The following is a 27864-nucleotide window of genomic DNA, read 5'->3' as shown; positions in this document are numbered from 1 at the left end:
TAGACTTGGGCACAGGCTTCTTTGGTCTGGCCTTCCATAGTGAAGAGAACTGAGGCAGGAATGGCAGTCATGGGCCAGCAGCTCCCACTCCTGAGCACCATTTTATTCCGCAGTATTTGCCGGCTGCCAGTCATGTGCCAAGTGCTATCTGATCTTAGGCTCTGGGGACACAACAACCTTATCACCACACATGTAAGGAGAGCCAACACCTCAACATAAAGTCAAGCCAGGCATGGTGATGCATATTTTTAATTCCAGTATCCAAGAGGCAGAGGAATGTGGGGCTCTGTGAGTTCAAAGCTAGCCTGGTTTCCATAGCAAATTCCAGCACAGTCAGGGACACGTAGTAAGATACACAGTGACTCGCTCTCACACACACACACCCCTCAGGTGCTCACAGAGTGCTGTTCTGACTTGCCCACTCTTCTCTTGCAGTTCTCTCGCACAGCCCTCCAGTCCCAAGAACCACACACTTGAGAGAGAACACAGTGCTATGAGCTTTGGTTTCTCCAAAAGTTTCCCAGTGTTTGGGGGATACATAAATGCAGAACTCTGAGGAGAGTGCATCGGAAGGAGAGATGGTGAGGCGGAAGGAGAACGTATCCATCCCTGCTTTATTGACACTCTGCAGTTACATAGGGAAGTGAGGTGCTGAGGGCAGAAAACGGGATCTGTGCATGTGGTGTCGCAGCGTCACTTGGCTCTCGGAAGCAGTAGCTGGGGGGCGGGCAGATAAAAGGGGCCAGCCAACAAAGAGACAAAGACGGATGCTAAGTGGTTCAATATATACTTGGGACTCTGAGGGGCTAATGACATCACCAGGGGCCATGACTGCCATTGCGAGCAAGAGAAGGTAATCTTTGAGAGGATTACCAGAGTCACAATGACAGCAGAACTAGAGTGCCAGGAAGAAAGTCAAGGAAGCATTGCTAGGACTCGGCAGGCAGCCAAGGGTGGGGTCATAGCACGGGCTTGCCACTGCTACCAGCTAGAACCACACTAAATCCTTACACGGGAGGACTCACAGCAGCCACCTGACAGGTAAGCAGCTTACAGGGACACCGAGGCCTCCTGTCCCAGTACTGCAGCCAGCAGGGAGCAGGGGTGGAGAGGAGCAGAAATCCGCCACCCCTGAAGTCTGGGTGCCTGCCACAGCCCTGCTACCACACACATGCTCCCAGAGGGATCTGATGGGGGCGGCGTGGGCTGTCCATCCTTTGTTTCCAGTCGGTGTCCAGGAACACAGAGGTTGAATAGGCTATTTGTAAGTCTCACGGGAGCATATTGGATTCTGTCACCGCCCAGGAAGAGGTTATTATGCAAAGTGATTTTTTAGGGTGGGGGGGACTATGGATTAAGCCCAGGCTCTGTGCATGCTACACAAATGATTTTGACTTGCATTTCTCTGTGGAAGGAGCAGGCAGAGGAGTGAGGCTCCAGGGATGGGTCCCTAAGCAGTGGTTCTAGACAGTAATCCGGTAGTTGGGGTGGACCTGGGGCCTGACGTCGCAGACCATGCCGAGAAGCTGAGCCAGGACGCGCTCCCGGTTTCTCTGCTGGGAGCTCTGCATGCCCTGGACCTGACGTCTCGTGGCCTGCTCCACCTCGGCAGACAGGTTCCCCTGAGAGCCCATGGCCTGGGGAGGTAGCAGGAGAAGAAAAACAGACAGAGAAAGGTCCCAACATGTAGAGGGAATGACCCCAAATAAGGCCTGGGAAGAAAACTATTCCCACCCCACAAAAAAGTCCAGAAACCAAACAGGTCAGCATAACCCCTACTTCTAAGACATGCAACCTCACCCTAAAAACAAAACAAAACCTGTAAAATCCCCATCTTCTCACCACAACCACCATAACACTCGGTCACCCACCATCAGCGTTGCCACACTCCACACAGACGGTGAGGGCTGCCCTCACGTGTCCCCTGAAACTCCAGACCCCCCAGATCCTGTGAAAGCTTTGCCATTGTGTGGTCCTTGTCAGGGCCTGTGAGGCCCTCAGATGCCCCAGTTTCCTGTTGGGTCGCCTACATAACTAATCTTACAGGGGCACCCACCAATTTGCACCTGGGCCCACCCTGCTCCCCCTGCACGCACCGCCTGCTGCTTGCTCTGGAACTCCTGCTCCCGCTCCCTGCGGTACTGCTCCACCTCCATTTGAGCCTCCTCCTTCGCCTGCTTCAGTCGCCGGGCCTTCCCTGGAAGCAGAAGGACAGATATGAACCCCCACCCACAGCCAGGTGTGTGAGCAGGGATCGGCGCCTCCGGAAAGTTATTCGGCCTCCTGTCAGTCAACCAAGTGCTCGACAGTCCCCAGCTCTGTCTCCATTCTCCCTGGGTTTCCCCAAGGACTCAAATGTCCACTCTCCCGAGCCCTCAACTCTCCTTCCAGACTCCTAAGAGGAAAGAGGAGGCTCACTCTTCCTGGCATCGGCCACCTTCTCCGCCGCCCGCTTCTCAGCTTGGAGGAGCTGCTGGATACCCTGGGACTGACTAGCCATTTTTGCCACTCGTGAGGATGCTGTTTCGAAGGCGACCAAGGTAGCAGCCGGCTCCCACCCCCCAGCGCCTACTCCTCCGGCCCGTTGCTGCAATCCTCCACTCCCACTGGGTCTTAGTGCTGCCGTTTTCACTCAGCCTCCTGCGCCGGGTGGGTGGCTCATCCTCAGCCGGTGACTGGTCCTCCCTGCGAGCCTCACCGAGGTAGTGCCCCACACGGCCGCCCGAGGGCAGCAGAGACCAGCCTTGCTGACTATCTGCTGCAGGTGCCGGGCCTCGCCGTGCCCCCGAGGTCCGTGAGGATGCGGCCGGGGGAAGAGGAGGGTGCGGTGTTTGGGTGGGAGATGTTGAGTGGCGGTCTCAGAGGAGACGCAGAGACGATGAGGATGGAGTGGGGAGGTAAGGAGAAGCGCTCGCTGCGCGTCACCGCACTCCGAACGCTGTCTCTCCACGCCTCCCTCCGCCCTGCCCCCCTTTCAGGCTCCATCTTCTTAAACACGTTTCCCAAATCCGAACGTTGCAACCTCTCTGCCGCCCTGCCCTGCGCTGGCTCTCTTAGGGTCCTCTCGTGTGTTTTTCTTTTTGGATTTGCCCATATACTTAGACTCATCGTGAGCTTCTTGGTTTGTGTTCGGTTGGTTTTTGTTCGTTTGTTTTGGTGTTTCAAGACTGCCCGGTTGTCCTGGAACTCGCTCTGTAGACCAGGCTGGCCTCGAACTGGGAGATCCGCCTGCCTCTGCCTCCCGAGCGCTGGGATTAAACTCTTGTCACTGTAACTTTTTTCTCTTTTAATTTTTCTATCCGTTACTAAAATATCCGTTCTCTCCGAGGTAGGAGTCCGGGATAAACCTCAAATCAGCCCTCCTGTCCCCCAGCCCTAGCTTTGCTCGGTAGCCTCTAACCCCGTCTTCCGGTCAGGGGGCCCCTTTGTCGCAGTTTGTCGCGTTTCCCCTCCGGAGGCCTAATCACGATTTCCGGGCTGGGGCTCCCGGTCCCTTCCGCCCGAGACTTGCGCGTGTTCGTGCGTCATTTCCTCCAGCCCGGAGCGCCTCCTCCCCGCCTCCCTCCTGCGAGCGTCTCCCACCCAGGCCTCCGGCCCGCCGCTGAGGGTCCTTGGGGGGCGGGGAGCGGGTCTGATGAGTAACCCCTCCCCCCGGGCCCCAGAGGACGGAGCCTCCACGTCTGTCTGTCGGGTACATTATATTCGATTTCTAGCTCATCCTTCGAACTCGGGGCTTCCTCGCAGTTCAGATTCTGGCCCTACTCGGTTGCCGTCACCCCACCCCAAAGTTAAGAATTAACTTTTTTCTTGGGCTCCGGAGCCTTAAAACAACTACGTATCATTTTCTCAAAAATTACATCAAAAATTAAGTCCGTGGCCCCCAGCCCCCAACTCCATTTTCTTCCCCCCTCAAGCCTGTCGCCTGGTAAGGGATGAGAGTTTAGACGAGGTCTCGCTCCTCTGGACGTGCGAGGGGGAAGGTGGGAGGGGAAGGGAGAAGCCCGGGGCGAGGCTGAGATGGTCCTCACCGCTGCCGTTTCCCACTTCGTCCTCAGTCCCAGAGTTCCATGGCCTCTGCTTCCCGCCGGCAACGCCGAGAGCGCCGCTTCCGGCGCTACTTGTCTGCAGGACGGCTGGTGCGCGCCCAGGCTCTCCTCCAACGACATCCCGGCCTGGACGTGGACGCTGGCCAGCCCCCACCTCTCCACCGGGCCTGTGCCCGCCACGATGCCCCTGCCCTGTGCCTGCTGCTGCGTCTCGGGGCCGACCCTGCCCACCAGGACCGCCACGGTGACACGGCGCTGCACGCTGCTGCCCGCCAGGGCCCCGACGGTGAGTGGGTCCGTGGGAAACTGGTCGTGAGAAGCGGAACCGATCCGAACAGCTAATGGTTGGGGAATAAAGGCCTGGTGTGATGGCTCAGGCCGTTGACCCCAGCACACAGAGGCAGGAGGATCTCTGTGTGGGTAGAGAGCCCCTTCTCAAACTACGGTAACAGATAAGCTTATCCCAGCCTCAACCAAACAGCAGGGGTGTGTGTGTGTGTGTGTGTGTGTGTGTGTGTGTGTGTGTGTGTGTGTTTGGTTTAGCGTGGTGTGACTTTTTGGTTGTTTGAGTCGGGCTTTTGGCTGTGTATCTCGGGTTGGCGGCAGCGTCCTAACTGCAGAGACTGCACGGGCGGGTCACCACTCCCACCCTCCCGGCCTGCAGTCTTTTCTTTCCTAACTTTGAGGATTAGTGATTACTTTGTTTCTTTGATGGCTGTTTGCCTGTAGCACAGCCTTGCAGTTGATGGCTTGGGGTCAGCTGCAAAAAGCTTGTCCCATTACTCCCCAGCTTGGTTTGTGTCTCTCTGCAGAATTAAAACAATAGCAACCTTTGTAACAGGCCACAAAGGTCTTACAAAGTGTTCATGCTGCCTGTCACGTGATCCGCTGGGACGGGAGAGAGACCTTGCATGGAGGTGTGCTGTTCCTGTGTTGTGAACAGATTCCTGTTCCTTGACATATACTCCTGAAAAGCAGAAACGCCCTGGGGACCCGTTTCCCTCAGTCTCTACCAAAATTCTAATTTAAAGCCGGTGGTGCAGACCTTAACCAGCACTCTGGAGGCAGAGACAGTCAGCCCTCTCTCTGTGAGCTCAATACCAGACTGGTCTACATAGCGAGTTCCAGGCCAACCAGAGCTACACAGAGAAACCCTGAGAATAACAACAAAACATCTCAGCTGGATGGTAATGGCTTCATGGTGCAAACAGCCTCCTTCTGTTCTCCATTTGTGCTACTGGCAGCTCACCAGCCCAGAAACAACCTAGTCACCTAGAAAGACAGGAATTCACAGTGCACTGTAGTAACCCCAGCACTCGGGAGCATGAGGCTCACCTCTAGGCCAGTCTGGGCAAGGCCTAGGATTCTCAAGAGGACCATCAAGCAGATCTGACCTAGGGGAGGCTGTGTGACTAGCAGCTTCATCCTGCTGAGCATAACCCTCGGTGGTTTCTGCCAGAAGCTCCGTGCTTGCCTGCCCTGTGCCCCAGCCACGCGACCTAGGTGGCAGACTGCTGGAAGAGCTCTGCCAAGTCTGCAGGTCTGAGAACAATGTAGAAGGGGTTGCTTCTGCAGTGACAGCAGCTTGCTGACTAGGACCCGGGGGGGGGGGGTTGACCCAGTAACCGCCTTCTACATGGTGTCACCAACCCTGCTGGCGCCTTTTCTCATCTCCAGCTTGGCCTCTCCTTGGTCAAAAAGAGAAAAAGACCCTTTTCTTTAATTCTGCTTAGCTATTATTTTTTTTATTTTTATTTTTTTAGCTTAAAGAGAGGAATTTTGAGCCAGGCATGGTGGCGCATGCCTGTGATCCCAGCACTGTGGGAAGCAGAGGCAGGCAGATTTCTGTGAGTTCGAGGCCAGCCTGGTCTACAAAGCGAGTTCAGCACAGCCAAGGCTACACAGAGAAACCCTGTCTTGAAAAACAAGACAGGCTGCAGCTGGCCAGCTGATTTTATTATGGGGTACCTGAAGAGAAAAACTGCCCAAGACTCCTGAATAAGTCCTGTGGAATTTTTATTTAATCTTTGTTTACCACTACTGGGACTGTTCCAAGCTGAGTAGCAAGCTGGAAGCAGCCTCACCCTCTAATTTGAGTTTTTAAGGGCAAAAAAAATGCATTGTGCCAAATGCAGAAAGGCAGCTCTGGACTTCTGCAGCAAGCAAGGCTGTTTAAGTGAAAGGAGGGCAGGTAAGTGGGCAGTGGACCTTTGGTGCGGGGTCACCTTGTATAGGAATTTATGGCTGGCCCAGAGACCGGTTTACTCTAAGAACTTACAGCTGGCCCAGGTGACCAGCGGTCACTTTCCCCAAGGCAGTTTTAGCCCTTACAATGCTTAGGTATGCTCTTGGGAGACGCTATACCCGTAGTCGAGTCGCTTGCTACAGTTCAAGAGGCTGCTCCTGGCTGGTAACAAAGGCAGTACCTGGGGCAGCTGCTCATGGGTTTTCTGGAGCCTGTTTGGTCTGAAATGGAAGTTGTGGTGAGCACGTGAGCTGCAGATTAGCTGCAGTTTTGCTAAGTGTGCTGTTTTTATGTGGTTCAGTTAAAGCTCCTGGTGGTGGAGTAGGTGCCACCATCCTTGCCCTGAATTCTAAGAAGTATGTGGAGCATTTAACACAGTGGCAGAGTGAGGCCTTTCTAGGAGGCCCAGGAACTTGTCTGAAATGTCACAGCAGACAGGTTGCAACAACTCTCCATCTATACTTGAGCTCCCAAACCCTGGCCTCCTCTCAGGGGCTTCCCTGCCATCTGCCACCAGGCGGCGCTCTAACCCTGGAGTCTCCATCTCCTGCAGCTGCCAGCAAGCAGATCAAGTGGGTCGTCAGGATGCCCACGTTAGGATAGAGATGCCCAAGTTCTCTGAAGTCACTAAGCAGGTTTATCACACTCCATAGGAGGCCAGAAGAGGTCCCACCTTTTATGCTTTTGGTGTCTTTTTGTTTGTTTCCTTACTTGCTTTTCTGAGGCAGGGTTTCTCTGTGTAGCCCTGGCTGTCCTAGACCCAATTTGTAGACCAGGCTGGCCTCCAGCTCGCAGAGATCCACCTGCCTCTGCCTCTCCAGCCCTGGGCTTACGGGCTGCACCATGGCACGCGGCCCCTGGGGACTTGCTTTAGAGCACAGTGAGAAAGCAGTCTCAGCAGTGGGAGGGCCATAGTGGGGCCTGCGGAGTAGAGTGGGCTGAGCGGACACTCACTAACTCTAGTCCGATTGCTGGGTTTTTTTGCAGGGGGTGTCATCAAACAAGCCATCCTTTTGATGTTTAGAGTTTAAGGTTTGTTTGTTGTTCTGATCGGGTTTGGGGGTTAGTTTTCTGAGACAGGGTCTTTGTAGCTTTGGCTGTTCTGGAACTCGATTTATAGGTCAGGCTGGCTATGAACTTACAAAGATGTATCTACCTGTCTGCCGATCCACCACCTGGTCCCCTGCCTGAGTTCAGGGCTACAGGTGTGGGCGAGCCTCCTTTAGTTTGCTTTTTTCCTAGTGTTGGGACTTTAACCCAGGGCCTCATACATGCCAGAGAGCACGCCGAGCCTCTCCCTGACCCTGTTTCTCCTTTAGTGGACAGTGGCCACTTGTGCAGCCTCGGCTGCTCTTGGCCTGCACTATTCCTGACTGCCCCCCCAGGAGCTGGGGCCCAGGCCTTCAGCTGCGTGCTGTGTTCTGTGACACGCTGCACTTCCGCCCTGGGCCCAGTTCAGGTGAGAGGCGGCCCTGTCTTAAAATGACTGGCCCAGTTTACGTTCCACTCTGCCTGCACACCCACAGATCTGTCGCCTCAGCACACTTGTCTTCTGTGACCCCTCACAGGTTTCACAAGCCCTGCCTGTCAGGAAATGGGTGGTGAAAGAACTTACCAGAGCCAGGCATGGTGGCACACGCCTTGTAATCCCTGTACCAGGGAGGCTGAGGCAGCAGGATTGAGTTCGAGGCTAGCCTTGGCCGCATAGGCAATTCAAGGCCATGCCGAGCCACATGTGAGGGGGAGTGCCAGAGGCAGAAAAGGCTGCAGGAGAGAATGTTGCTGCAGTGCAGACGGTAGGAGGAGTCTGCCCTCAGCATCAGTTCTGTGGGCTCATATCCGGATGCTTGGGTGCACATTCATCCCTTTATTGTGGGCTGTGTTTGGGGGTATAAGCTGTTTCTTCTAGTCCCAGAGTGTCGTGAGTTCCTAGGGTTGGCCTTCTGCTGACCTGAGCCCGCTCCTTAGAGAATGCTCTGCAGTGGTGTTGTGACGCACTGAGGCAGGCTGCAGCCAGGGCTCAGTAAGCAGATGATTTATTTATTATGGAGACAGTGTTCTGTCTGCATGTGTGTCCGCAGGCTGAAAGAGGGCACCAGATCCCAGTATAGATGGTTGGGAGCCAGCATGTGGTTGCTGGGAATTGAACTCAGGACCTCTGGAAGAGCAGCCAGTGCCCTTAACCTCTGAGTCAGCTGAACCAGGGAGGGAGGACTGCGGGAGACTGCAGCACACGATAGAATAGACCGCTGCGAACATGCGAGAACACGGCCACATCTCCTCCTGGGGAGGTTTTTAAGAGTCTCAGACCCAGCCTGGGCAGAGGAGGTGGCTTTCTAGGTGAGGAGTTGGGCCCTGGTACAGGAGCAGTGTCACACTGGCCTGTAGGGAAGTTGGAGGACACTAAGGCAGGGAAGGGGGGTTGCAGGTGCCGGAGGGACTGCAGGAGAGTGCAGGAGTGGCCGTTAGGATGGAGAGCAATGTTGTGTGTGTCGAGAGAGCCTGGCATGTTGGGGTGTGGGAGTAAAGGTGGGACGACCCAGAGTTTAAGAGGTTGGGCCCCTCAGTGCCTGGAGGGCGTAGAAGGAGCATGAGCTGGAGAGGGCTCCTCAGTCAAGCACTGGTGTTCTTGCAGAAGGCCCAGGTTCAGTTCCCAGCACCCAGGTGACAGCCGACTGTAACTCCAGGGCCAGGGGCCTGACCCTCTTCTGACCTCTGCAAGCATCAGACACCACGAAGCATATATACATAGACATGTAGACATCAGGAGATACTCAGATACCTGAAAATATGTTTAAAAACCATGTTTAAGGAGATAGGGTTTCTCTGTATAGCCTTGGCTGAGCTGGACTGGCTCTGTAGACCAGGCTTAAAACTCACAGAGATCCGCTGCCTCTGCCTCCCAAGAGCTGAGACTACAGGCGTACACCACCACTGTCCAGCTGAGTTTCAAAAATTATATCGTTAGGGCTCAGCAAGGAGAGCGACGCTCAGGAGGATTTGGGGTGTCTGAGGACAAGTTTTACCTGGTCCCCTAGGAAAACAGAGGGGTCCCCAGGCAGCAAATGGGACAGGCTGCTTGACTTTGACCAGAACAGCCTACTTCCACAGAGCCCACAGGGACAGTCCTGGCACTGTGGCTGCAGTGGAGCGGGGCAACTGACAGGGCCCAGCCCAGGTAACTTTGAAGGGCCTTTTGTTCTGATGGAGGGTTGCTTTCTGTTTGTTTGTTGCTTTTGATTGATTTGTTGGTGAGTTGGCTTTTCGAGACTAGATTTCTCTGTGTAGCCCTGGCTGTCCTGGAACTCACTCTGTAGACCAGGCTGGCCTCGAACCCAGAGATCTGCCTGCCTCTGCTTCTTAAGCGCTGCGGTTAAAGGTAGGAGCAGGGGTTTTATGATAAATGCAGTTCCTGGGCTAATGTGAAGTACTCCCTAAAGGGTGGGCTTGGGCTTAGAGCTAACCTTCCCTGTGCTCAGCAGCAGCTTCAGCAGCCTGTCCCACTGGCATAGCACCCTGGGGCTGCAGGGGGTCTCTGGGAGAAGGGCCAGCCATGCAGGTCTTGGGAGTGTGACTGGGCAGTAAGTGGAACGAGGCTGCTGAGTCTAGGGTGCCGCTGATGAGGCCTCGGCGTCATTAGAGCTGCCCTCTCCACCTTCCGAGAAGATTGAGGGTACCCCGAAGACGTGATCCCGGGTTCTGATGGCTGTGCTTGTTCCTCGTGGCCCTCGAATGACAGCCAGGGCCGACTGGCTGAGGACCAGGGAAGTCAGACTCGGACTGGCATGTCCCCTGAGGCATGCCTCTGGAGGCCTTTGTTTTTACCATCCCGCACCTTCTAGAACTCGTGAGCAGGGTGCGTGTGAGGGAAGCTCTGTCTTCGCTTTCCCTGGCAGGGCTCTCCTACACTGCACAGGCTCTAGGAGGGAGGGGTCCCGAGACCCCAGAGGGAGGAACCAAGGCTGTGTGTTACAGGCTGGAGCATAGAGCTGGCAGGGCAGGCTGGTAGCAGAGCACCTTGGGACATCTTTATGGCAGCTCCAGAAAGGCTTGGCCTGGCGAGCGTAGATGAGGGTGCGTGGGAGCCTTGCTAGCTCCGCTCCTCCCCCAGCCAGGAGCCGTCCCAGGATTTCTCTGGCCTCGTGTGTTAGCTGACACCCCTTTGGAAGAGAGTGTCGGCCCTGCGCTTGGATGAGGTTCTAATGCCGCCGCCTTGCCTCTCGCCTCTCGCACGCTTTGGAAAATATCGTGTGTCTTGGAGAGGTGGCTCCATCATGTCTTGAAGTCTACAGCTATTGGTACTTAAGTGCGGCTGCAGCCAGGCACCTGATCAATGACCCTACCGGTTTGGGGAGCACCGACTCCCTTGGAGGAGGAAGAGGGGACTCCTGGGGACGGTGGTAAGGTATTGTTCTGTACTGATAGTTATTATCGTGCTGTTGTTGTCTTCTGAGACAGGGTCTCTCCACGTAGACCAGGCTGGCCTGGAACAGGCAGATCTTCCTGCCTGGGCCTTACGAGTAAGGGGATTAAAGATTAAAGATGTGTGCTACCACACCTGGCTTAAACAAATGAGCAAAATCCTCATTTCATGAAAACTCAGTTTTCAGAGTAACAGAAAGCCTGACAAACTTGGCAGAAAATAATCATCATGGCAAAATGTGTGTCAGCTGCAGCCAGCTTCCAGTTAGCGTCTGAGTTCAGAGCCGCATCCCATGTGCTTGTGGGAGGCAGAGCCCGGGCCTTAGCTGTGAGTCGTGCGCTGCGCTGACCCGGGGTGTGGTGCCCTGATCGACACAGGCTCACCTTCTTCAGGCTTTGTCTGCTGCAGACCTGGTGGCTCAGACTGCCCTCCACACGCACACTTGTTAGCTTTGCCCTTGTCTTTTCTGCTTCGGAAAAATCCAGTCATCGTACCTTAGAAGAAGCTTCGTTTACACATACAAACGACCTTAACTAAAACTAACCTTTTCCTTTCACCCTCCTCACCCGACACGTCTTCACTCTTGCCTCTCTGTGTCGTTACTGTGCTGCTTCCTCGCTAGGAGTGACTCTTCAGTCGCTTCCCTGGCAGGAGGCAGCGGCAGACCCTCCTGGCCCATGCGCCAGCAGGCTGGGAGGCACTTGTCTGTGTTTGGAGTTTTGAAAAGCTCAGTTTGCCAGATGGTGGTGGCTCATGCATTTAATCCCAGCACTCAGGGAGGCAGAGACAGGCTGATCTGTTCAAGGCCAGCCTGGTCTACAGAGTGAGTTCCAGGCCTACACAGAGAAACCCTGTGTTGGGAAGAAAAGAAAATTGGTGACAGTGAGCGTTCCAGAGTATTGCATTCCTGACAAAGCAGGCAAGGATAGCGGCTGGCTTTGGACAGAGTTGCCCTGCTTCAAGCCGAAGGATGGAGGCAGCCAGCACTGTCATATTTTGGCCATGCAACTGGAAGTTTGGGTTCCAGATGTAGCTATTCCCTAAAACGAGAGAGATGGAGGAGGATGCGAGGGGAGGCCCCAAGCGCTGGGGCTGGAGATTCTGCTGGGTTCAGGGATACTGCTCTCTGATGGACCTAGAGCAGTCGTGTTTGGGACAGGACTGTCAGGTGAAGGGGACGCACAGCCATGCAGGGTTGAGGTCAAGGGGCAGATGTTGAGGGTGTGGTAAGTGTCCCTGAATGAACGTGTGGGAGGGACTGTGGGGGTGAAGAGCGGTGCACTTGGAGGAGGGAGCTGGGAAAGTGGGGTGCTGCCAGGAGGAGAGGTGCTGGTCCCAGAGGAGGGAGGTTATGGAGGATGTCACCCAAAGCTGAGCTCAGGGAAGCACCCGTGAGGGCTCTGTGCTCAGCCCACGATGTCCTGGGTAGAAGGACTCCTGGAATTCTCCCAAATGCTGGCAGAAAGATGGAGCTGTGGCACAGGGGTGTCACTTAGCCATTCCATGGCAGTGCTCCCATCCGGGAGTGGAAGCCTTACAAAGGAAAATAGGTTTGTTTGCTTTGTTTTTGGGTGAGTCAGAGGTCAAACCCAGGGTGTACTACCAGAGATGCAGCACAGGTCCAGAGATGCAACACAGGCCCCAAGGCACCTAGAGGGCAGCAGGCCCCTGTCAGTGCTGGCTTGCCTGAGCTTTGCCTACCCAGGGCATCCTCTGACCACAGAGACCTCCTGACTCATGGGGTGAACCCAGGTGATCAGGCCAGACTGACCTCAAAGAGAGGCGCAAATAACTGGCCAGAAAGGGGGTTCACTGTCCCTGAGAGAGTGAAGCATTGGTTACCCATGGGTCTTGGTCCAGAAAGTGTGGCTGTGGTAGGGGGAGGTGGCAGGAGCTCCTCTTCTTGTCTGTGGCGCCGAGGTTCCGGCCAGGGCGTTGGTGCATGCTAGGCAAGTGCTCTCCCACTGAGCTGCGTCTCCAGCGCTCGGTGGGAGCCTGTGCTGAGAGGTGCTGGGAGGGCCTCGCCTCTCTCTCACGGAAAGTGAACGTCTCTGCAAACTTTTTCATATCCCTGCCCTGTATGAAAGTGCATGTTCGCCAAACATGGTGGCTCCCGCCTTTAATGCAGCACTCGGGACGCAGAGGCTGCTGGGTCTCTGTGAGTTCTAGGTCAACCTGTCCCAAAAAAAAAGAGGGAGGGAGAGAAGAGAAGATGTTAGTGAGATTGGAAGGGTTGATTTGGGGGCTGCAGAGGGGCTAAGCGGCCAAGCACAGGGCTTGCAGAGAACCCGGGGCCAGCTCCCAGCACCCACGCTGGCAACCACGGACGCCTATGGCACCAGCTTCAAGGCACCTGAATCCCTCTCTGCCTCTGCCAACACCACTAAACCTGAAATGAAGTCAAGAAGAAATTTCTGGTAAAGAATTAAAAACTTTTAAAGGATAGATGGGGAGAAAAGACAGTTTTAACTGATAATAGCCTATAAACAAGGACTTTTCTATCTGTATGAAGATGAAAATTTTTCCAAAGGAAAAAAATGAAGCTATAAACAAGTTATTCACAAAGTAAATACGAGTAGCCAGAAATATATCAAAAAAATGTTTATTAATAAACTTTTTTTTTTAAATCAGGGTTTCTACATAGCTCTGGATGCCTAGAAATCCCTCTGTAGACCAGGCTGCCCTCAAACTCCCAGAGATCCTCCGGCCTCTGCCTCCGGAGTGCTGGGATTAAAGGGGTGCGCCACCACGCCCAGCCTAATAAAGCCAGCAACGTGAAAGGTGGCCTGCGCGTGTGGGAAAGCCCTGACTCAGAGCGCCCGCCCTAAGCAGACACTGAACCAGTCCGCACGCATGAGGTGTGAGGCTGGAGGCCTTGCAGACAGGCTGACAGCCAGGGGTGAGGAGAGTTCCACGTGTCAAGCTCACAGAGGAACACCCCAGACAGACTGTAGGTTCCTGTGGAAAATAAAAGATGCTGAATGAACAAAGCTGTAAGTTTCAACCCAGCCTGGGCTACATATTTAAGACCCTGCCTCAACCGAAAACACCCAAGACCAACAACTCCATCTTAATTAACTTCTGACCACGACTAGCCTCTGGGGTGTATTTTACCATGTGTGATGTGTGTGCCCCAAGGGTTCTGTTAAAAGTGGGTGTGGTGACACATGAGCCAGAGCTAGGAGAGCCACAGGTCTGAGGCTGTGAGGCCCTTCCTCAGTGCACCACGCACACACACAACCCGAGTTCAACCTTCCACGCGAGCCTGGACCTACTCACACAGAAGCACACCGCACTCTCCCGCTCCGCACACACTCTCACCCTGCAGTGAGCCCTGGTGGGAAGAAGCTGGGAGGGCGGCCTGGAAGGGCAGCTCTGCGGAAGCCTGCCTCGCTCACCCTCGTGTGGCCGGCCCAGCAGAGCCCTTCCCTCGCCTGGGCAGCTGCAGGGCGGCCCCACGTCCCTCCACCCTCCAGTGGGTGAGCACACTCCCGGGCTCCAGCCAGGTCCACAGGAACGGCCCCACGCGCCTGCCTCTGGGGCTCCGAGAGGGCAGTCCCCATAGTCTGCCCCGTGAGATGAGGGTTCAGAACCCCGACGACAAGCTGCTCACCCCTTTCCTGCCCTCAGAGCCACTTCTCTGCCCCTTGCCTTTGGTCACTTAGAAGGCGCCTGCTTTGCTGCTGGAGGCAGCCTATGGGTGGCTCACACGCCTTGCCGCCCTTTCCCCCTTGGGTAAGGCTGAGCAGTTCCCCGAAAGCCTGGCTTCCCCAGCTCTACTGCATAGACAGTGGCGGCACGTGTCTGAGGTGGTCCAGTGCGCGCTGTTTTGATATTGTTTGTTCAGGGTTTTCCAGACACGGTCAGTCATGTAACTCTGGCTGCCCTGGAACTTGCTTTGTAGACCAGGCTAGCCTCGAGTTCAGTGACATGCACCTGCCTGTGCCTCCAGAGTGCTGCTAATCTTCATTCGTAGTTTTAGGTGAGAACTAGTTGGGAATGTGTCCATAGTGATAATAGTTTCAAACCAAAGAGAAAAAAATAGTCTAAAGAATTTGGAGTTGTCCTAGCTGGCAGGAGCCGGGACCAGAAAACGTCATTTGCTACAGTAGCACTTGGAGCAAACTGACCTTGTCTGTGGGGGACAAGCCAGAGCATTGTAGGCTGCCCCGGCCCTGCTTGTGTGCCGCCCGGTGGAGCGGCGGGATGGTTCTGAGGATGCAGCAGGGCGCTCGGCTGAGTGTGTCTTCTCTGCCCTAGCTTACACGGACTTCTTCCTGCCGCTGCTGAGCCGCTGCCCCTCCGCCATGGGGATAAAGAACAAGGATGGGGAGACCCCTGGGCAGATTCTGGGCTGGGGCCCCCCCTGGGACTCCGCCGACGAGGACGAGGACGAGGAGGAGGACGAGGCGCTCTCCCGGGAGCGGGAATGGCGTTGCAAGCTGCAGGGCGAGTGGCAGGACGAGTGGCAGGAGGTCCTCGGGAGGTTCGAAGGTGAGGAGCCGCGAGCCGCCCTCCGTCCGCGGCGGGGCTCGCGGCGGTGCCCTCGCCAGATGCCTCTGCTTCGCCGTCTCTCTTGGCCGCCCTCTAACCCCAGCCTCTCGCCAACAACAGATGACGCCTCCCGCGACACGCAGGAGCCCGAGTCCTTCTCGGCCTGGTCCGACCGCCTGGCCCGAGAGCACGCGCAGAAGCGGCGGCAGCAGCTGCAGGGCCCCTGCCGACCCCCACGGGCTGAGGGCCCCAGCCACAGCCGGCGACAGCCAGAGGAGGAGCGGCGGCTCTTCCGGGAGCGAGCCCGCACCAAGGAGGAGGAACTGCGGGAGAGCCGCGCCAGGAGGGCCCGAGAGGCCTCGGCGGACAGATGCCCGGGGCCTCCCAGGGCAGCGCCCCGGGCAGAGCACATGCGAGGCCCGGGCAGGGGCAGCCTCTGGCGCTTCGGGGACGTGCCCTGGCCCTGCCCCGGTGGAGGGGACCCAGAGGCCATGGCTGCGGCCCTGGTGGCCAGGGGCCCCCCTCTGGAGGAACAGGGGGCTCTGAGGAGGTACTTGAGAGCCCAGCAGATCCGCTGGCACCCCGACCGCTTCCTGCAGCGGTTCCGAAGCCAGATCGAGACCCGGGAGCTGGGCCGTGTGATGGGAGCTGTGACAGCCCTCTCCCAGGCCCTGAACCGCCGCGCAGAGGCCCTCAAGTGACCCTCGGGCAGGCGCGGGGCCTGTGGGGATGCAGCCTGGAGGACAGACGGGAGGAAGCGTGGATGGAGATGGAGAGAGGATATGGGCGGCCAACGCAATGGGTGCGGGGGTGGGGGGTGGCACTGCCACTGCGCTGCGCGCCGCCGTTTCCTAATAAGACCTGGTCCTCACTCCAGTCTCTTTCCATTGCTATGCTTTTCATCACCCATGACACCTCCTTCCCGCCCAGCTGTCGAAACCCGCAGCTCCCACACACCTGCAGCACGTGCTCAGACGCTGGCTCAGTGGGGACCCGGCCCGGCCTGCCGTGAGGGCGCCCCTCTGAAGGCCCAGGTCATCCCCAGACCCCCACGCTCCCCCACTGGGGTCCTGACCACACCAGTCTCTGTTGAAGATAGATGTGAGCAAGTGACAGAAAAGGAACAAGCCATTTTCCTCCCCCACGTTCCTCAAGCAGAACCACATCCTCAGCCCAGCTCAGGGCTTCCCTGTGCTGAGTCACTTAGTGATCTGAGTTGGGGGCAGCCAGGGCCGCGGACCACGAGGACCTGGGAGGATGGAGGGTAGAGTCAGGGGATGGAGGAAGAACCTGTGGGGGCGGGAATTTCAGCTGCTAAAATTAGAAGCGGAAAGAGCCCGATTATGTAAACTGGGTTGTCTGATCTTGGGCAACTGGAGATCCACACCCGAGCCTGTCCGGCCCGCGCAGCTCCCTCTCGGACTGCTCAGTCTCTTGGGGGCTCCTGGCATCTGCTGTCCACCGGCCCAACCCTAAACCTGGACCCCGGCTCTGGGCACCCCAGGCTTGGCCTTCTACTTAAACATCTCTTCCGGGATGGGCTTGGAGCGAGGCGCTGAGAGTGGAAGGCGGAGGAGGGAACCCATCACGCCACTGTTGGGCGGCTCTCTGGAAATGGAGCCATTGCAGGCAGATCCACTGCCAACACCTGACACAACTGGGGCCTTAGTTTTTTCACAAAAGTAGAGGCAAGAATTGTGCAGGTGTGTACTGTGTGTGATCAGAGAAGACGGTGAGGGCTACAGCCCAGCTCTACTCCAGGGGACCCAGCACGGGTGGCTGGGGTGGGGCCTGAGACCCGGGCAGAAACGGAGGTTAGGAGGCGCCCCCAGCCCAAGGCCGGGCAGATGCTGAGCCGTGGGAGGGGCCAGCCATGAGAGGAAGCTGCTGTGATTCGGGGAAGAGGCCTGGAGCTGTGAGCAACCCAGGCATCCGGTTCCTCTCACAGGCTGGGGATTTCGGAAGCAGCATGCAAAGAGCCTGGACGGAGCCAGGACCCTTGAGCTGGGGTGGCGGGCAGTGCTGGCGGCCACACCGCCACTCCCAGATTTCTCGTTCTGAAGCCCTGGCTTCCTCCTCTGTAAGGATTACATGACCAGAGCGGGAGGGGCCGTGATATGCTCCCGCCGCCCTCTGCCCCTCCCCGGCGTCTGGCCCCCAGCCTGGAGGGGCTTCCCCTGAGACACGGGCTGCTCACTCTCTCTGACCACACAGCTTCCGCTTCTGCATCGCTCATTTCCTAGGCTGATAAAAATACTGAGCCCCAGAGGCCCCGGCTTCCTCTGACCCCCTGGTACCAGGCAGCGGGCATCCTGTCCACCGTGGTGGGGGTGGGGAGGGGACTCGGGGATCCCCAAGAGTTCACTTGGAGCCTACCGTGGAGCAGTAGGCTGTGGAAATTGGGGTCCTTCCCTCAAGCTGGGCCCAGGAGTTCAGTCTCAGGTGGGGTGCTTTGAGGCTGTTTGAGAAACAAGGTTAGGAAATAGACTGAATGTCTGTGGGGATGGGTTCCCAATCAGTTAGAAAAGGGGTCTGGGTTCTCTTTGACACAGCTCAGCTGAGTATCATGGAACCAAAGCGTTCAAACCCTGCCTCAGGAGACATACCCATTTGCCCTTCAGGGGCTGAAGCATGAAGAGCTGCCTCAACAGTAGGGCCCCCGGGATCCAGGCAGGACGCTCCCCAGAGGGCAAGAACGGTAAAAGTGCCCGAGTGCACTGTGGAGGCTGAGGCTCAGGAGCCAGAACACAGTGTGAGCTGGTGTGAGCTGGTGTGAACTGGTGTGTGCTGAGCATCTTGAGGCACAGAAGCACAGTTAGGGAAGGGCCTGTGCAAGGAAGGCTGGGTCAGAGGACTGGGGTTTGTCCTGTGCTGCTGACCCCGGGGCAGCTGTGTGAAGTAGGAAGGAGAGGGTGCTGCAGGCCCAGGCCCAATCTTCCCTGTGTCAGCCTCCTCCTTCCCATCACTGTAATCCTGCTGGGGGCTTCGAGAGGGTGCAGTGGCCAGCTGAGGGCCTGGAACTGAAGGGACTCAGAAGCAAGGCTCCAGCCTCAGCCCTCCTCTGTGCCCCGGGGCCCTCATGTGCTGTGACTCTCACCCGTTTGGGTCCCACCAAACGGTGTTGGTTTGCAGCACCAACCATGAAAGTTAACAAACTTAGCCAGGCGTGGTGGTGCACACCTTTGGCCCCAGAGGCAGACGGGCAGATCTCAGTTCAAGGCCAGCCTGGTCTACAAAGGAAGTCCAGGACAGCCAGAAACCTGTCTCAGGCCAAAGCAAACAGGTTCTCTGTCCCTCCAATTCTCCATGTAAGAACTGTCCATAAAAAAGTTCTTTGAACTGAGTTGTCCGACTTAGGTCGTAGACACCTCTGCAGAGGTCTTGGGAGGAAGGAGTGTCTTAGAAAGGCCCTGACAGTGGGTGGGCCTGGCCAGTCACAACTCTACACAGCTGCCCTCCTGGGTCAAGCCTAACCCTGAAAACTGACACCCAGCTGGGGCTTCGACCTGAAGACTCCTGTGGTAGCCGTACTTTGTCGTGCTCTTACTAACGCGTCTGTGACAGCATGAACTGTGGCCCTAATGAGGGGCAGAGGTCACAGCCTTCAGCCCCACATTGTCAGCATCCCTCCAGGACATGGGTGTGGACCCCGCTCCTTAAAACTCTGCCCTGCGGAGCCCAGACGTAGTGAAATGAATGCTGACCTCTGACCCCAGCCCTCGGACTTCCTGCTTCAGTCCAGCACAGGCGGTGGCACTCACGAGGGGACAGGGACGGGTGTGGGGACAGTTCCGTCCATGAAGTGCCTGCCTTGCAAACCTGAGGCCCCAAGTGTGGTCCTCGACACCTACATGAAAGGCTGTAGTACCTGTTGTCTCTGCCCCAGGGAGGTGGGCAGGCAGGAGGATCCCGGGAGCTCACTGGCCAGGCAACCTCGCAGCCAAAGAGTCCCAGGTCCCAGCAAGAGAGCCTGTGTCAGCAATAAACAAGATGGTGGACTGGGCGAGGAGAGAGTGCTGTTGACCAAGCCTGAAAACCTCAGTTCTACCCAAGAAGAAGAGAAGTGATCCCCACAGGTTGTCCTCCGCCTCCACATGTGCCCCGTGGCACTCCTGCACGCAACAAATAAAAATGTAATTAAACATTTTCTAGCCAGGCAGCAGTGGCATAGGCTTTTAATCCCAGCACTCTGAGGCAGAGGCAGGAGGATCTCTTAGTTGGAGGCCAGCCTGGTCTACAGAGTGAGTTCCAGGACAGCCAGGGCTACACAGAGAGACCTTGTGTCTTGGGTGGGGAGTGGGGGGGATAGTGGACGGCTCAGCTTCTACACACACGTGCACCCACACACACGAGCATACACACGTCCCGCTCCCGCGTATACACACCCACAGAGAGAGCAGCAGCACAGGAAAAGGGATCTTCTGTAAATGTTACAGGGACATGAGGGTATGGCAAATGGTTTCTGCGGGAAGGTCTTAGATCGATCGGCCCCAGTTTCAGCTGCCTGAGGGGTGGGTGGATGGTGGTGGCCATGGCTGTGGGGAAAGACAAGGCACAGGATGAGTAAACACGAAGGCCACTGTCACAGAGCTGGGCCCAGTGAGACAAGAACCACAGGAGCCAAGCTGCAGATGTGTGGAAGCGGAAGCGTGCTGAAGCTCAGGGCAGCATCCCGGGAGCTATGTCACAGCAGGCTGCCACCTCCCCGGGAGCGGAGCTTGAGCGTCTTTTGTCTTTTTTTCTCCTAGAGGTAAACCTTTGAGTGGAAAAGGTGGAGTGGCCCAGAAAAGCTCTCAAAACTCCATCAAAGAGGAGGGGCCGGCGGGGGCAGCCAGAGCTGTAGGAGCGAGGTGGGATGGCGCAGCCTGGCTTGAGCTCACAGAAAGGCGAGACCTGGAAGGACCCTCTAGGTTCACTAACTAGGCGATCACGCATTTTGAGAGAGACAGTTTTGTTTTATTAGAAGGGAGAAGGTGTTTCACGTTGAGTGGGTGGGAGGTGAGGCGCGGGGCACGGGGCGCAGGGGGAGGACAGGACAGGAGTCCTCTCTCCTGAGCCGGGAAGATCTTACTAGTTCTGTTAGCCAAGGGGCCTCGTATTCGGAAACATCACACGGAGCAGAGCGGGAAGGTTCCAGGGAGGAATCTGCAAGTTATTGTGTTTGCTCAGCGAAGGGAAGATACGTAAAATGACACTGGAAATGTAAGGAGAGGGAGGATGCAGGTCAAGGAGAACAGACTGAAAGCTCAGCCGGGGGAGATGCGCTTCCAAGAAGCCTTAGGAACATGAGGGCAAAGAAGGAGGTCTCAAGGGGAGGCCATGGTCACCAGCTAACAGGAAAGACGTGGGGGTCAAGGGCGAAAGGGGTGTGGGGAGCGGGGAAGCCTCAGAGATGGGAAGCCTCTGAGCAGCCAGCCAGCAGCCCGGTGAGCCTGTCTCCTCGTCCCCAGCTGCGGAGGAAAACCCAGAAAACTTCATTTCCTCAAATTGAGATTGGCAAGTTTTTTTGTTTTGGTTTTGGTAAAACATCAGGTGGATAAGAGATTAAAAATTGAGAGTATAAATGAAATTGTTAAGCCTACCTATCATATGTGGTAAACAAGAAGAGCTAGGTGGCTGGGGTAGGTGACATGCTGGGCTGACATGGCTGACATGGCTGAGCTGACATGCTGACATGCTGGGCTGGGGGGCTGGGATGGTGCAGTGGGTAGCACATCAGCACGGGGACGTGGACTGTACAGGTTCCCAGTCCGGCACTCCTGCAGTAACGTAGGAGGTGGGGTGGAGGGGATCCCCAGACACTTGCGGCCAGCTAGCCTGGTGTGCACAGTCACGAGGCAGGGAGCCTGTCTCAACCAAAGGGGGTAGCAGCAGCCCTGAGCTGCCCACAGCTCCAGGCACACGTGGGAGGCACAGGGGTGTTTTTTAATTGACAGGAAGCCGGATGAGGAGTTTATGTCTACAGTCCCAGCCTCTGAGAGCTGAAGGCAGGACTGGGAGCTCAGAGCCGACTCAGTTACACAGCAAGTTCAAGGCCAAGCTTGGCTACATGGCACTGGCTCAAGTCCCCCGTCCCCCAAAAACAATAAACCAGGAAGAGGGCTGGAAAGATGCACCGGCAAGAAAAGGTGCCTGAATTTAGGAAAAACATTTTTTTCAGCCAGGAGTTGGTGGACAGTCACTTAGTCCCAGCACGTGGGAGGCAGAGGCAGGTGGATCTCTGAGTTCAAGAACAGCTCAAGGTCCAGGACAGCCAGAACTACACAAAGAAACCCTGTCTTGAAGAAAAAGGGGGGGGGGAAACCTGAGATAGGTCTTACTATGTAGCCTCGTCTAGTCTGAGCTTGCTGTGTAGAGCAGGCTTCTAACTCCCAGAGATCCACCTGCCTCTGGGATTAAAGGTGCACGCCCCGACACCGGGCAGTGACGACCTGAAACTCCTCCTGCACCCCACCAGGTAGAGAGAAAACTGAACTGACCTTCACGCAGGCACTGGAGCCCCCCACACACACACACACCCACAAAATAAGTAAATGTGAACAGTTTTGAAGCAAGAGAAGCTAGAGAGCTGGCTGAGAGTGAAGAGTTAATTCAGTGGAGGGGAGAGAGCGGGGATGGGTGGTTACATTTGAGGCTGAGTTCACACTGTGATTCGGGTTAGGGTTAAACTTGGATGAAATTTGGGGCCAAAACCAGAAACACTGGTCTGTGGCCACTGCCGCCTGAGCCTGGCTTAGAGGCCCCGGATATTCCCGAGGCCTCTCCTGTGAGGGCCTGCACTCTGCCCAAGACTCCCAGTCATCGGCCCTCCCACCCGGGAAAGTCCCAAACAGCTGTTGGCCTCCCCAAGAGAGAAACCGAATTTCACACAACCTCGAAAACTGAGATTGAAACCAAAATTGGCCCCTGGCAAGACACATCCTTCAGCGCCCTGCCAGCTCCCGTGACACAGCTTCGCAGATTCTTGCCCTTCCTCTGTCTCTCACATCGCCTCATTCTCCTCGCCTTCCTCTTTGCATCGTCCCTCCAGGTCCCAGCCTTCTTCTCTGACGGAAATCTAATCCCCCCTCTCACCGCCTCTTAATTGCAATACCACTTTCTATTTTAATACGGCTTAGCCAGGGTCTCAGTCCATCAGCTACTACCACTTAAGAGGCAGAAACAAGAGGGAGCACAAAGATTCCCAGGGAAAGGGGAACACAGAAAGGAGCCAAAGTTGACACTAACGATGTGAAAACTAAATTATCCAGCATGCTCAGGGCTGTGGGTCCCTTTGCTAGCACTTCCAAAGGTCAAAAGAACAAAAAGACAAGATAGAGATAAGAAATTACAGGGACCAAATTTGTCTGTCTGTTTGTTCAACAAAGTGTCTCGTGTAATCATATAGCTAAAGATGACCTTGAACACCTGACCCTCTGCCTTCGCTTCCCAAATATTGGGGTCACAGGCATGCATCCCCACAGCCAGCTATGGGAGGGGTAGAACCCAGGGCTTTCTGCGAGGCAGGCATTGTACCAGCTGAACCACATCCCCAAGCCCTGAAAGAGGCCTGTCTGCGTTTCCTTCCTCGTCACACCTGGGCAGTCACCCACATCTGGGCTCTGCCCTGAAGCACTTTCTCCTGAGGGTCGCCTTACACAGATGCAGGCTCCTGTCATCTTCGCGCTGGGCTGTTGCCGTGACCACTGGCCTCCGGAATGACCCCACGACCTTCCTCCATTCCTCATGTTGCTTCTAGACTCCACTTTATAACATGACAAGAGTGTCTCTCTCTTGATTAAATTTGTCGGTGGGTGGCTCTCTATCTCCTTAGAATGAAATTTAAACTTCTTTCCTTGGTTTTAAACCCTGCAGGTGAGTTCGAGGCCAGCCTGGTCTATACAAAGTGAGTTCCAGGACAGCCAGGGCTACACAGAAAGACCCTGATCTGGAAACAAAAACAAAAATAAACCTGCAGGGCGTGTTCTCTCTCGCCCACAAGTCTTTCTTTGCTTATTCCAGCTGTGCGCAGATGCACAGGTCAGCCCATGAGGGTTCTCTCATGGGCACAACGGTCCCCACCCTTGCTTACCTCCGTAATGAATACCCAGGTTCCAGGAACTTCCTGGGCTGCCTTGCCAGGGTCGTGAAACTTAAGCACATGCCTCTGAACCCCTGAAGTCAGGGATCCATGTGTCTCCCCAGTTCCTTGTGCCTGGTGTACGGTAAGAGTTTGTATTGGACGCAGGAGAGACTGTGTGGGAACCACGGGGCTCACGGCACATGCCCCCAAAGGATGGAGCCTGAGCTCGGGGAACTTCGGAATGAGCAACGGCTGAGATGTGAGAACAGTCTCTGCCTCTCCAGCCTTCTGTCCTGCCCGCATCTTCCCCCAGGGCAAGCCACCGAAACTTGAATTCCTCTTTACCAACACGGATCATGGAGACTAGAATCCTTTTTCCGTGACCTAGAAGCGCTGCCCCTCCCCCACCTTCCTGTGTAAGAACTGGTCGTAAGGAAGATGTCTGGCCCTAAGTCACAGGCCTCGTCCCACAGGGCCCTACCCCATACCCGGGAGGAAGGGCGCCAGTCAGAGCACAGTGCGAATCGGAGCAGGTCAGCACTGTGGCCAGTGGCCAGCCTGACTGCCAGCAGCCGCTGCAGCCCTCTGCAAGACTGAAGAGGACAGCCGTGGCTGTCGTCCACAGCACTCTTATAAAACACAACCAAAAGATGATTTTCATAAACTCTGCTATTTGAAAGCTGTAACTTGCAAGCTGGGTGAAAACTGGCTTATGCACACGAGTTTTCTACTCAAGTGTTTTTCAGACAAGAACTAGAAACAAACGCAACGGCCGTCACCAGCGTCCCCGCTGACTTTAACTGTTAACACAGTCTACAGTCACCTGGAACAGGAGTTGGGGGATTACCCAGGTCTGGCTGCAGGAATGTCCCTGGGGGTTGTCAACTGATGGGGGAGGGGCGGACACTGGGGCCATCCTCTGCACAGGTGATCCTGGCTTGTATAGATATCTGGATGGACGAGTGATGGCACACACCTTTAACCGCAGCACTTGGGAGGGAGAGGCTCGTCATTTCTGCGAGTTCAAGGCCAGCCTGGTGAGTCTACGTAGTGAGATCCTGTCTCTTACATGTACACGTATAAATGTATGTGTGTGTATGTGCATCTATATTGTAATAATAAAATAACTAAAGAACAAAATTTGAAAAATAGTTTGGTGATGATGATATAATAATAATAAATCTGTTTTTCAGTTATTTTCATTTTTCTGTGCATTGGTGTTTCGCACACATGTATATCTGTGTGGGGGAGTCCTCAATAATAAATCTTTTTAAGAAAGACAGCAGGACGGGCCAGCAAGATATCTCAGTGGGTGAGTGTTTGCTGCCTTCACCTAATGACCTGAGCTCACTCCGCAGACCCTGCGGGCGGAGAGAGCAAGCCGGCAGGACTGGGGCATGGGCCTCCACGTGTAACAGTGGCACTTATGCACTCCCGCACACACATAAAATAAATGTATGTTCAGCGTTCTGTTGTGTGCGTCGGATTTGGCCTGCTCGTATGTCTTAGCACCGCTTGAGTGTGGTGCCTGCAAAGGCCAGCAGGAGGCGTGACATCCCCCAGAACTGGAGGTTCCAGTGTGAAAAGTCAACATGTGGGCGCTGACAGCTAACACTGGTCCTCCGGACAGATGTGTGTGCCAGGGACTAACGCCTGTCCTCTGGACAGTTGTGGGTGCCAAGAGGTAACACTGGTCCTCCGGATGCATGTGGGTGCCAAGAGCTAACGCAGGTCCTCCGGACGGACAACCAGCGCTCAGAACGGCTAAGGCATTTCTCCAGCCCTCAAAATAAGTAAATATTTTAAAGTTTTGTCTTAAGAAAGAAACAACCAATGTGGCTGCTGAGCTGTGGGGTTGGGACCCGGGGCTCACACACGCCTGGCGAGCAGGACACCTGAGCTGCACCCCAGGCCGCTGGTGCAGAGTACAGGAAGGCTGGGGTGTGTGTTCGGGGATTAGAAGTCTGATGTGCGGGGAATCCCTTCAGGGATGGGCTGAGACCTTAGAGACGGCTGCAGCGGGGTTCTGAGGGAAACCCCCAAACCATCTTCCAGACCTGGACACTCCAGACAGGTTCCCAACCTTCCCACACTTCAACCCTTTAATACGGTTCCTCATGTTGCGGTGACCCCAGCCACGAAATTATTTTCGTTGAAGCTTCATAACTGTGATTTTGCTGCTGTTACAAATCATTGTGTAAATGTTGTTGAAGACAGAGGTTTGTCAAGGGGGGCCGCGACCCACAGGTTGAGGACTGCTTCTCTAGCGCATAACGGGGTGCAGTTAAGCTTGTCACACCAGGGTGCCCAGACGGGGCAGGGGAGGGGTGGGGTGTTCTGTAATGGAGCTCCTTGACATGAAACTGGCAGTTGACCAGAAAATACAGATACAGGAACAAGTGTGACTTGAACCCCCAAAGACAAGAGAGGAAATGTACCTGAAGGGGTGGAAGGCCTGTCTAGCATGCATGAGACCCTGGGTTCAAACCCTCCCCCCAAAAAAAAGGTGCGGCTAGGCCTGTGGCTAGCGAGCCCTCCAGATGTGAGCAGTCAAGGGTGCGGAGGTGGCATGAACCCTGCTCTTCAGGGAACCCGGCTTCCAGTCACGGCCCAGCGGCGCCCCTCCACCTCCACGAATCACTGGGCCCTTCCCGGGAAGGCCGAGGCCTGGGCCTGCTCCCCGAGAGTCCCTGCAGCCCACAGTCGCCTGACCCCGCTCCCTTTCCCAGAACTCAGCTGTCTGAGCCCCGGGCCTGCGGTTCTCTCCTCGGCCTCAGCCTTTCCTGCCTTCGGCTGAAACGGAGCATCTCCGAGCCCTGGGGGCTTCCCCAGGCCCCAGCCCCGACCCAGAACCCGCCCGCCGCCTGCCTCGCCGCCGCTTCCTCTATAAAGGGACCCAGCGAGGCGCCCGGGACCCCGCACAGCAGGTGAGTCCTCCCGGGCCTGCCCTTCCGTGCCACCTGCCCGGGTCCCCGGGCTCACGGGTCTGGGCCCCGTGGCTTTGAGTTTGGTCTGTTCCCGCGCTGTCTAACTCGGTCATCTGTCCTCCTCTCTCTGGCCCTGTCATCCTCCGCCCGGTTCTCCTGCGGTTCTCTCCCCTCCGGGGCTCTGGCCTTCCCTCCCTGTGCGCCCACCTCGCGTGCGCCCCGCCCCCGCCGCGCACAGCGCCCGCCGTCTGCAGGTTCTCTCCATGCCGGCGCTGGGGCGACTCCACCTCTCGAGGGTGCTCGGCGCGCCCGCGGCCCTCCTCCTGGGGCTGCTGCTGGCCCTGCCTCTAGCCACGCAGGTGAGGCAGCGGAGGGTGGGCGCCGGGGAGGCCTGGGCGGCCGGACGCCTCCCAACTCTGTCCTCCCCCAGGGGCTCTCCTCGGCGGGGACGGCTCGCCGCCCTCCTCACAAGCAGCCGGCCCTCCTGAAGCCCGCGGCTCACCTTGTTGGTAAACTTGTGCCCCCAGAGGTCCAGCCCCGGCTCTTCTGCCTGCCCAGGGCCCCGGGTCCCGCCGCCGCCTCCCAGCGGCCCCGCCGCGGCCTCCCGGGGGACGGTGACCTCTGACCTCTGACCTCGCCCTCTGACCTTCCTTCCTTCCCAGGCTACCCCGGCCAGCAGAGCTCCCTGCTCTGGAGGGCGACCACGGACCGCGCCTTCCTGCGCCACGGCTTCTCCCTGAGCAACAACTCGCTGCTGGTGCCCGCGGGCGGCCTGTACTTCGTGTACTCGCAGGTGCTCTTCCGGGGAGCCGGCCGCCCGCCCCGGGCCGCGCCCGTCTACCTGGCCCACGAGGTGCGGCTGCTCTCGTCGCAGTACCCCTCGCACGTGCCGCTCCTCAGCGCGCAGAAGTCGGTGCCCCCGGGACTGCGGGGGCCCTGGGTGCGCTCGCTCTACCAGGGCGCCGTGTTCCTGCTCAGCAGGGGCGACCGGCTCTCCACGCGCACCGACGGCGCCGCCCGCCTGCACTTCAGCCCCAGCAGCGTGTTCTTCGGGGCCTTCGCCCTGTAGGGTCCGCCCTGCCCGTCTGGAGGGGCACACCGCCTCCCCTGCCCACCCCCACCGTCTCAAGCCTTCCCCACCCCACTCCCGGGAGCTGGCGCCAGGGCGCCCGAGGCCCTCCCGGGGAACCGCAGCTTCCCCGGGGCTCCAGATGCTCAGCCGAGGACCCCAGGCCTCCCAGCTGTGGACGGGGTCTGCGTGGGTCTGTGTGGGCCAGAGACCTGGATGCGGAGGACGGACAGGCGTGGGGAGGGCCGGAGCCGGGGCAGGGAGACTATTTATGAAGAGAACGGCTAAGTTATTTATTTATGGAGACTAGAAGGAGGGGAGGGGCCGCAGGTGACAGCTAGGCCCCAGACACGTGGCCTGAGGCAGCATCAGGGCAGGACTCCTCTGCCAGATGGAGGGACAGAGAAGTAGGTGTGAATGGCCGAGGGTTACGGGAGGAAGCGAAGGGCCCCAAGGGCCACCGCTTGGCTAGGCATCCTCAAGGCGCCTGTGCACTCAGTGAAACCCAATAAACCTCCTTTCTCTGAAATCGCGTCTGCTCGCCTGTGTCTGGGCTGGGGGAGAAGGCTGCCGGGGTCTAAGGAGGGAGGTCTGCGGG

The 27864-nt window shown here is 56.8% G+C and overlaps 3 protein-coding genes across 7 annotated transcripts; 2 read left to right on the top strand and 1 right to left on the bottom strand.

Annotated features, from left to right (window-relative positions):
- Positions 1 to 595: 595 nt before the first annotated feature.
- Atp6v1g2 (ATPase H+ transporting V1 subunit G2) lies at positions 596 to 4121 on the bottom strand. 2 transcript variants are annotated; one of them, XM_055591886.1, is made up of 3 exons: positions 4029 to 4121; positions 2097 to 2197; positions 596 to 1637 (listed from the first exon to the last, which is right to left on the bottom strand). In XM_055591886.1, the coding sequence occupies exons 2-3, from the start codon at positions 2154 to 2156 to the stop codon at positions 1464 to 1466; spliced, it is 234 nt and encodes a 77-aa protein (XP_055447861.1). In that variant the 5' UTR covers positions 2157 to 2197; positions 4029 to 4121; the 3' UTR covers positions 596 to 1463. The 2 variants fall into 2 exon arrangements, with proteins under 2 accessions (XP_055447861.1, XP_055447860.1); XM_055591885.1 differs by lacking the exon at positions 4029 to 4121 and adding an exon at positions 2419 to 2894.
- On the top strand, positions 2764 to 16084 carry Nfkbil1 (NFKB inhibitor like 1). 4 transcript variants are annotated; one of them, XM_055591882.1, is made up of 4 exons: positions 2764 to 2790; positions 4056 to 4332; positions 14975 to 15208; positions 15329 to 16084. In XM_055591882.1, the coding sequence occupies exons 2-4, from the start codon at positions 4068 to 4070 to the stop codon at positions 15907 to 15909; spliced, it is 1080 nt and encodes a 359-aa protein (XP_055447857.1). In that variant the 5' UTR covers positions 2764 to 2790; positions 4056 to 4067; the 3' UTR covers positions 15910 to 16084. The 4 variants fall into 4 exon arrangements, with proteins under 4 accessions (XP_055447857.1, XP_055447858.1, XP_055447856.1 ...); XM_055591883.1 differs by lacking the exon at positions 2764 to 2790 and adding an exon at positions 2835 to 2897; XM_055591881.1 differs by lacking the exon at positions 2764 to 2790 and adding an exon at positions 3520 to 3691.
- A 10376-nt stretch (positions 16085 to 26460) lies between these two features.
- On the top strand, positions 26461 to 27266 carry Lta (lymphotoxin alpha). The gene is made up of 3 exons (XM_055591880.1): positions 26461 to 26556; positions 26628 to 26706; positions 26860 to 27266. The coding sequence occupies exons 1-3, from the start codon at positions 26461 to 26463 to the stop codon at positions 27264 to 27266; spliced, it is 582 nt and encodes a 193-aa protein (XP_055447855.1).
- The last annotated feature ends 598 nt before the right edge of the window (positions 27267 to 27864 follow it).

This window comes from Psammomys obesus, unplaced genomic scaffold (assembly GCF_907164565.1).
Source record: "Psammomys obesus unplaced genomic scaffold, mPsaObe1.curated_primary_1811, whole genome shotgun sequence".
NCBI classification, from domain to species: domain Eukaryota; kingdom Metazoa; phylum Chordata; class Mammalia; order Rodentia; family Muridae; genus Psammomys; species Psammomys obesus.
This window is presented reverse-complemented; position numbering and strand designations above follow the sequence as displayed.

Bases quoted from the DNA above. Each gene is read 5' to 3' on its own strand.
- Atp6v1g2 (XM_055591885.1), bottom strand. From the start codon at position 2,500: ATGGCTAGTCAGTCCCAGGGTATCCAGCAGCTCCTCCAAGCTGAGAAG. The intron at 2,198-2,418 runs GTGAGCCTCCTC...TTCTGCTTCCAG, and splicing joins GGTGGCCGATGCCAGGAAGA to GGAAGGCCCGGCGACTGAAG. The intron at 1,638-2,096 runs GTGCGTGCAGGG...CTACCTCCCCAG, and splicing joins TCCAGAGCAAGCAGCAGGCG to GCCATGGGCTCTCAGGGGAA.
- Nfkbil1 (XM_055591881.1), top strand. From the start codon at position 3,635: ATGAGTAACCCCTCCCCCCGGGCCCCAGAGGACGGAGCCTCCACGTCT. The intron at 4,333-14,974 runs GTGAGTGGGTCC...TCTCTGCCCTAG, and splicing joins TGCCCGCCAGGGCCCCGACG to CTTACACGGACTTCTTCCTG. The intron at 15,209-15,328 runs GTGAGGAGCCGC...CGCCAACAACAG, and splicing joins GGTCCTCGGGAGGTTCGAAG to ATGACGCCTCCCGCGACACG.
- Lta (XM_055591880.1), top strand. From the start codon at position 26,461: ATGCCGGCGCTGGGGCGACTCCACCTCTCGAGGGTGCTCGGCGCGCCC. The intron at 26,557-26,627 runs GTGAGGCAGCGG...GTCCTCCCCCAG, and splicing joins CCCTGCCTCTAGCCACGCAG to GGGCTCTCCTCGGCGGGGAC. The intron at 26,707-26,859 runs GTAAACTTGTGC...CTTCCTTCCCAG, and splicing joins GCCCGCGGCTCACCTTGTTG to GCTACCCCGGCCAGCAGAGC.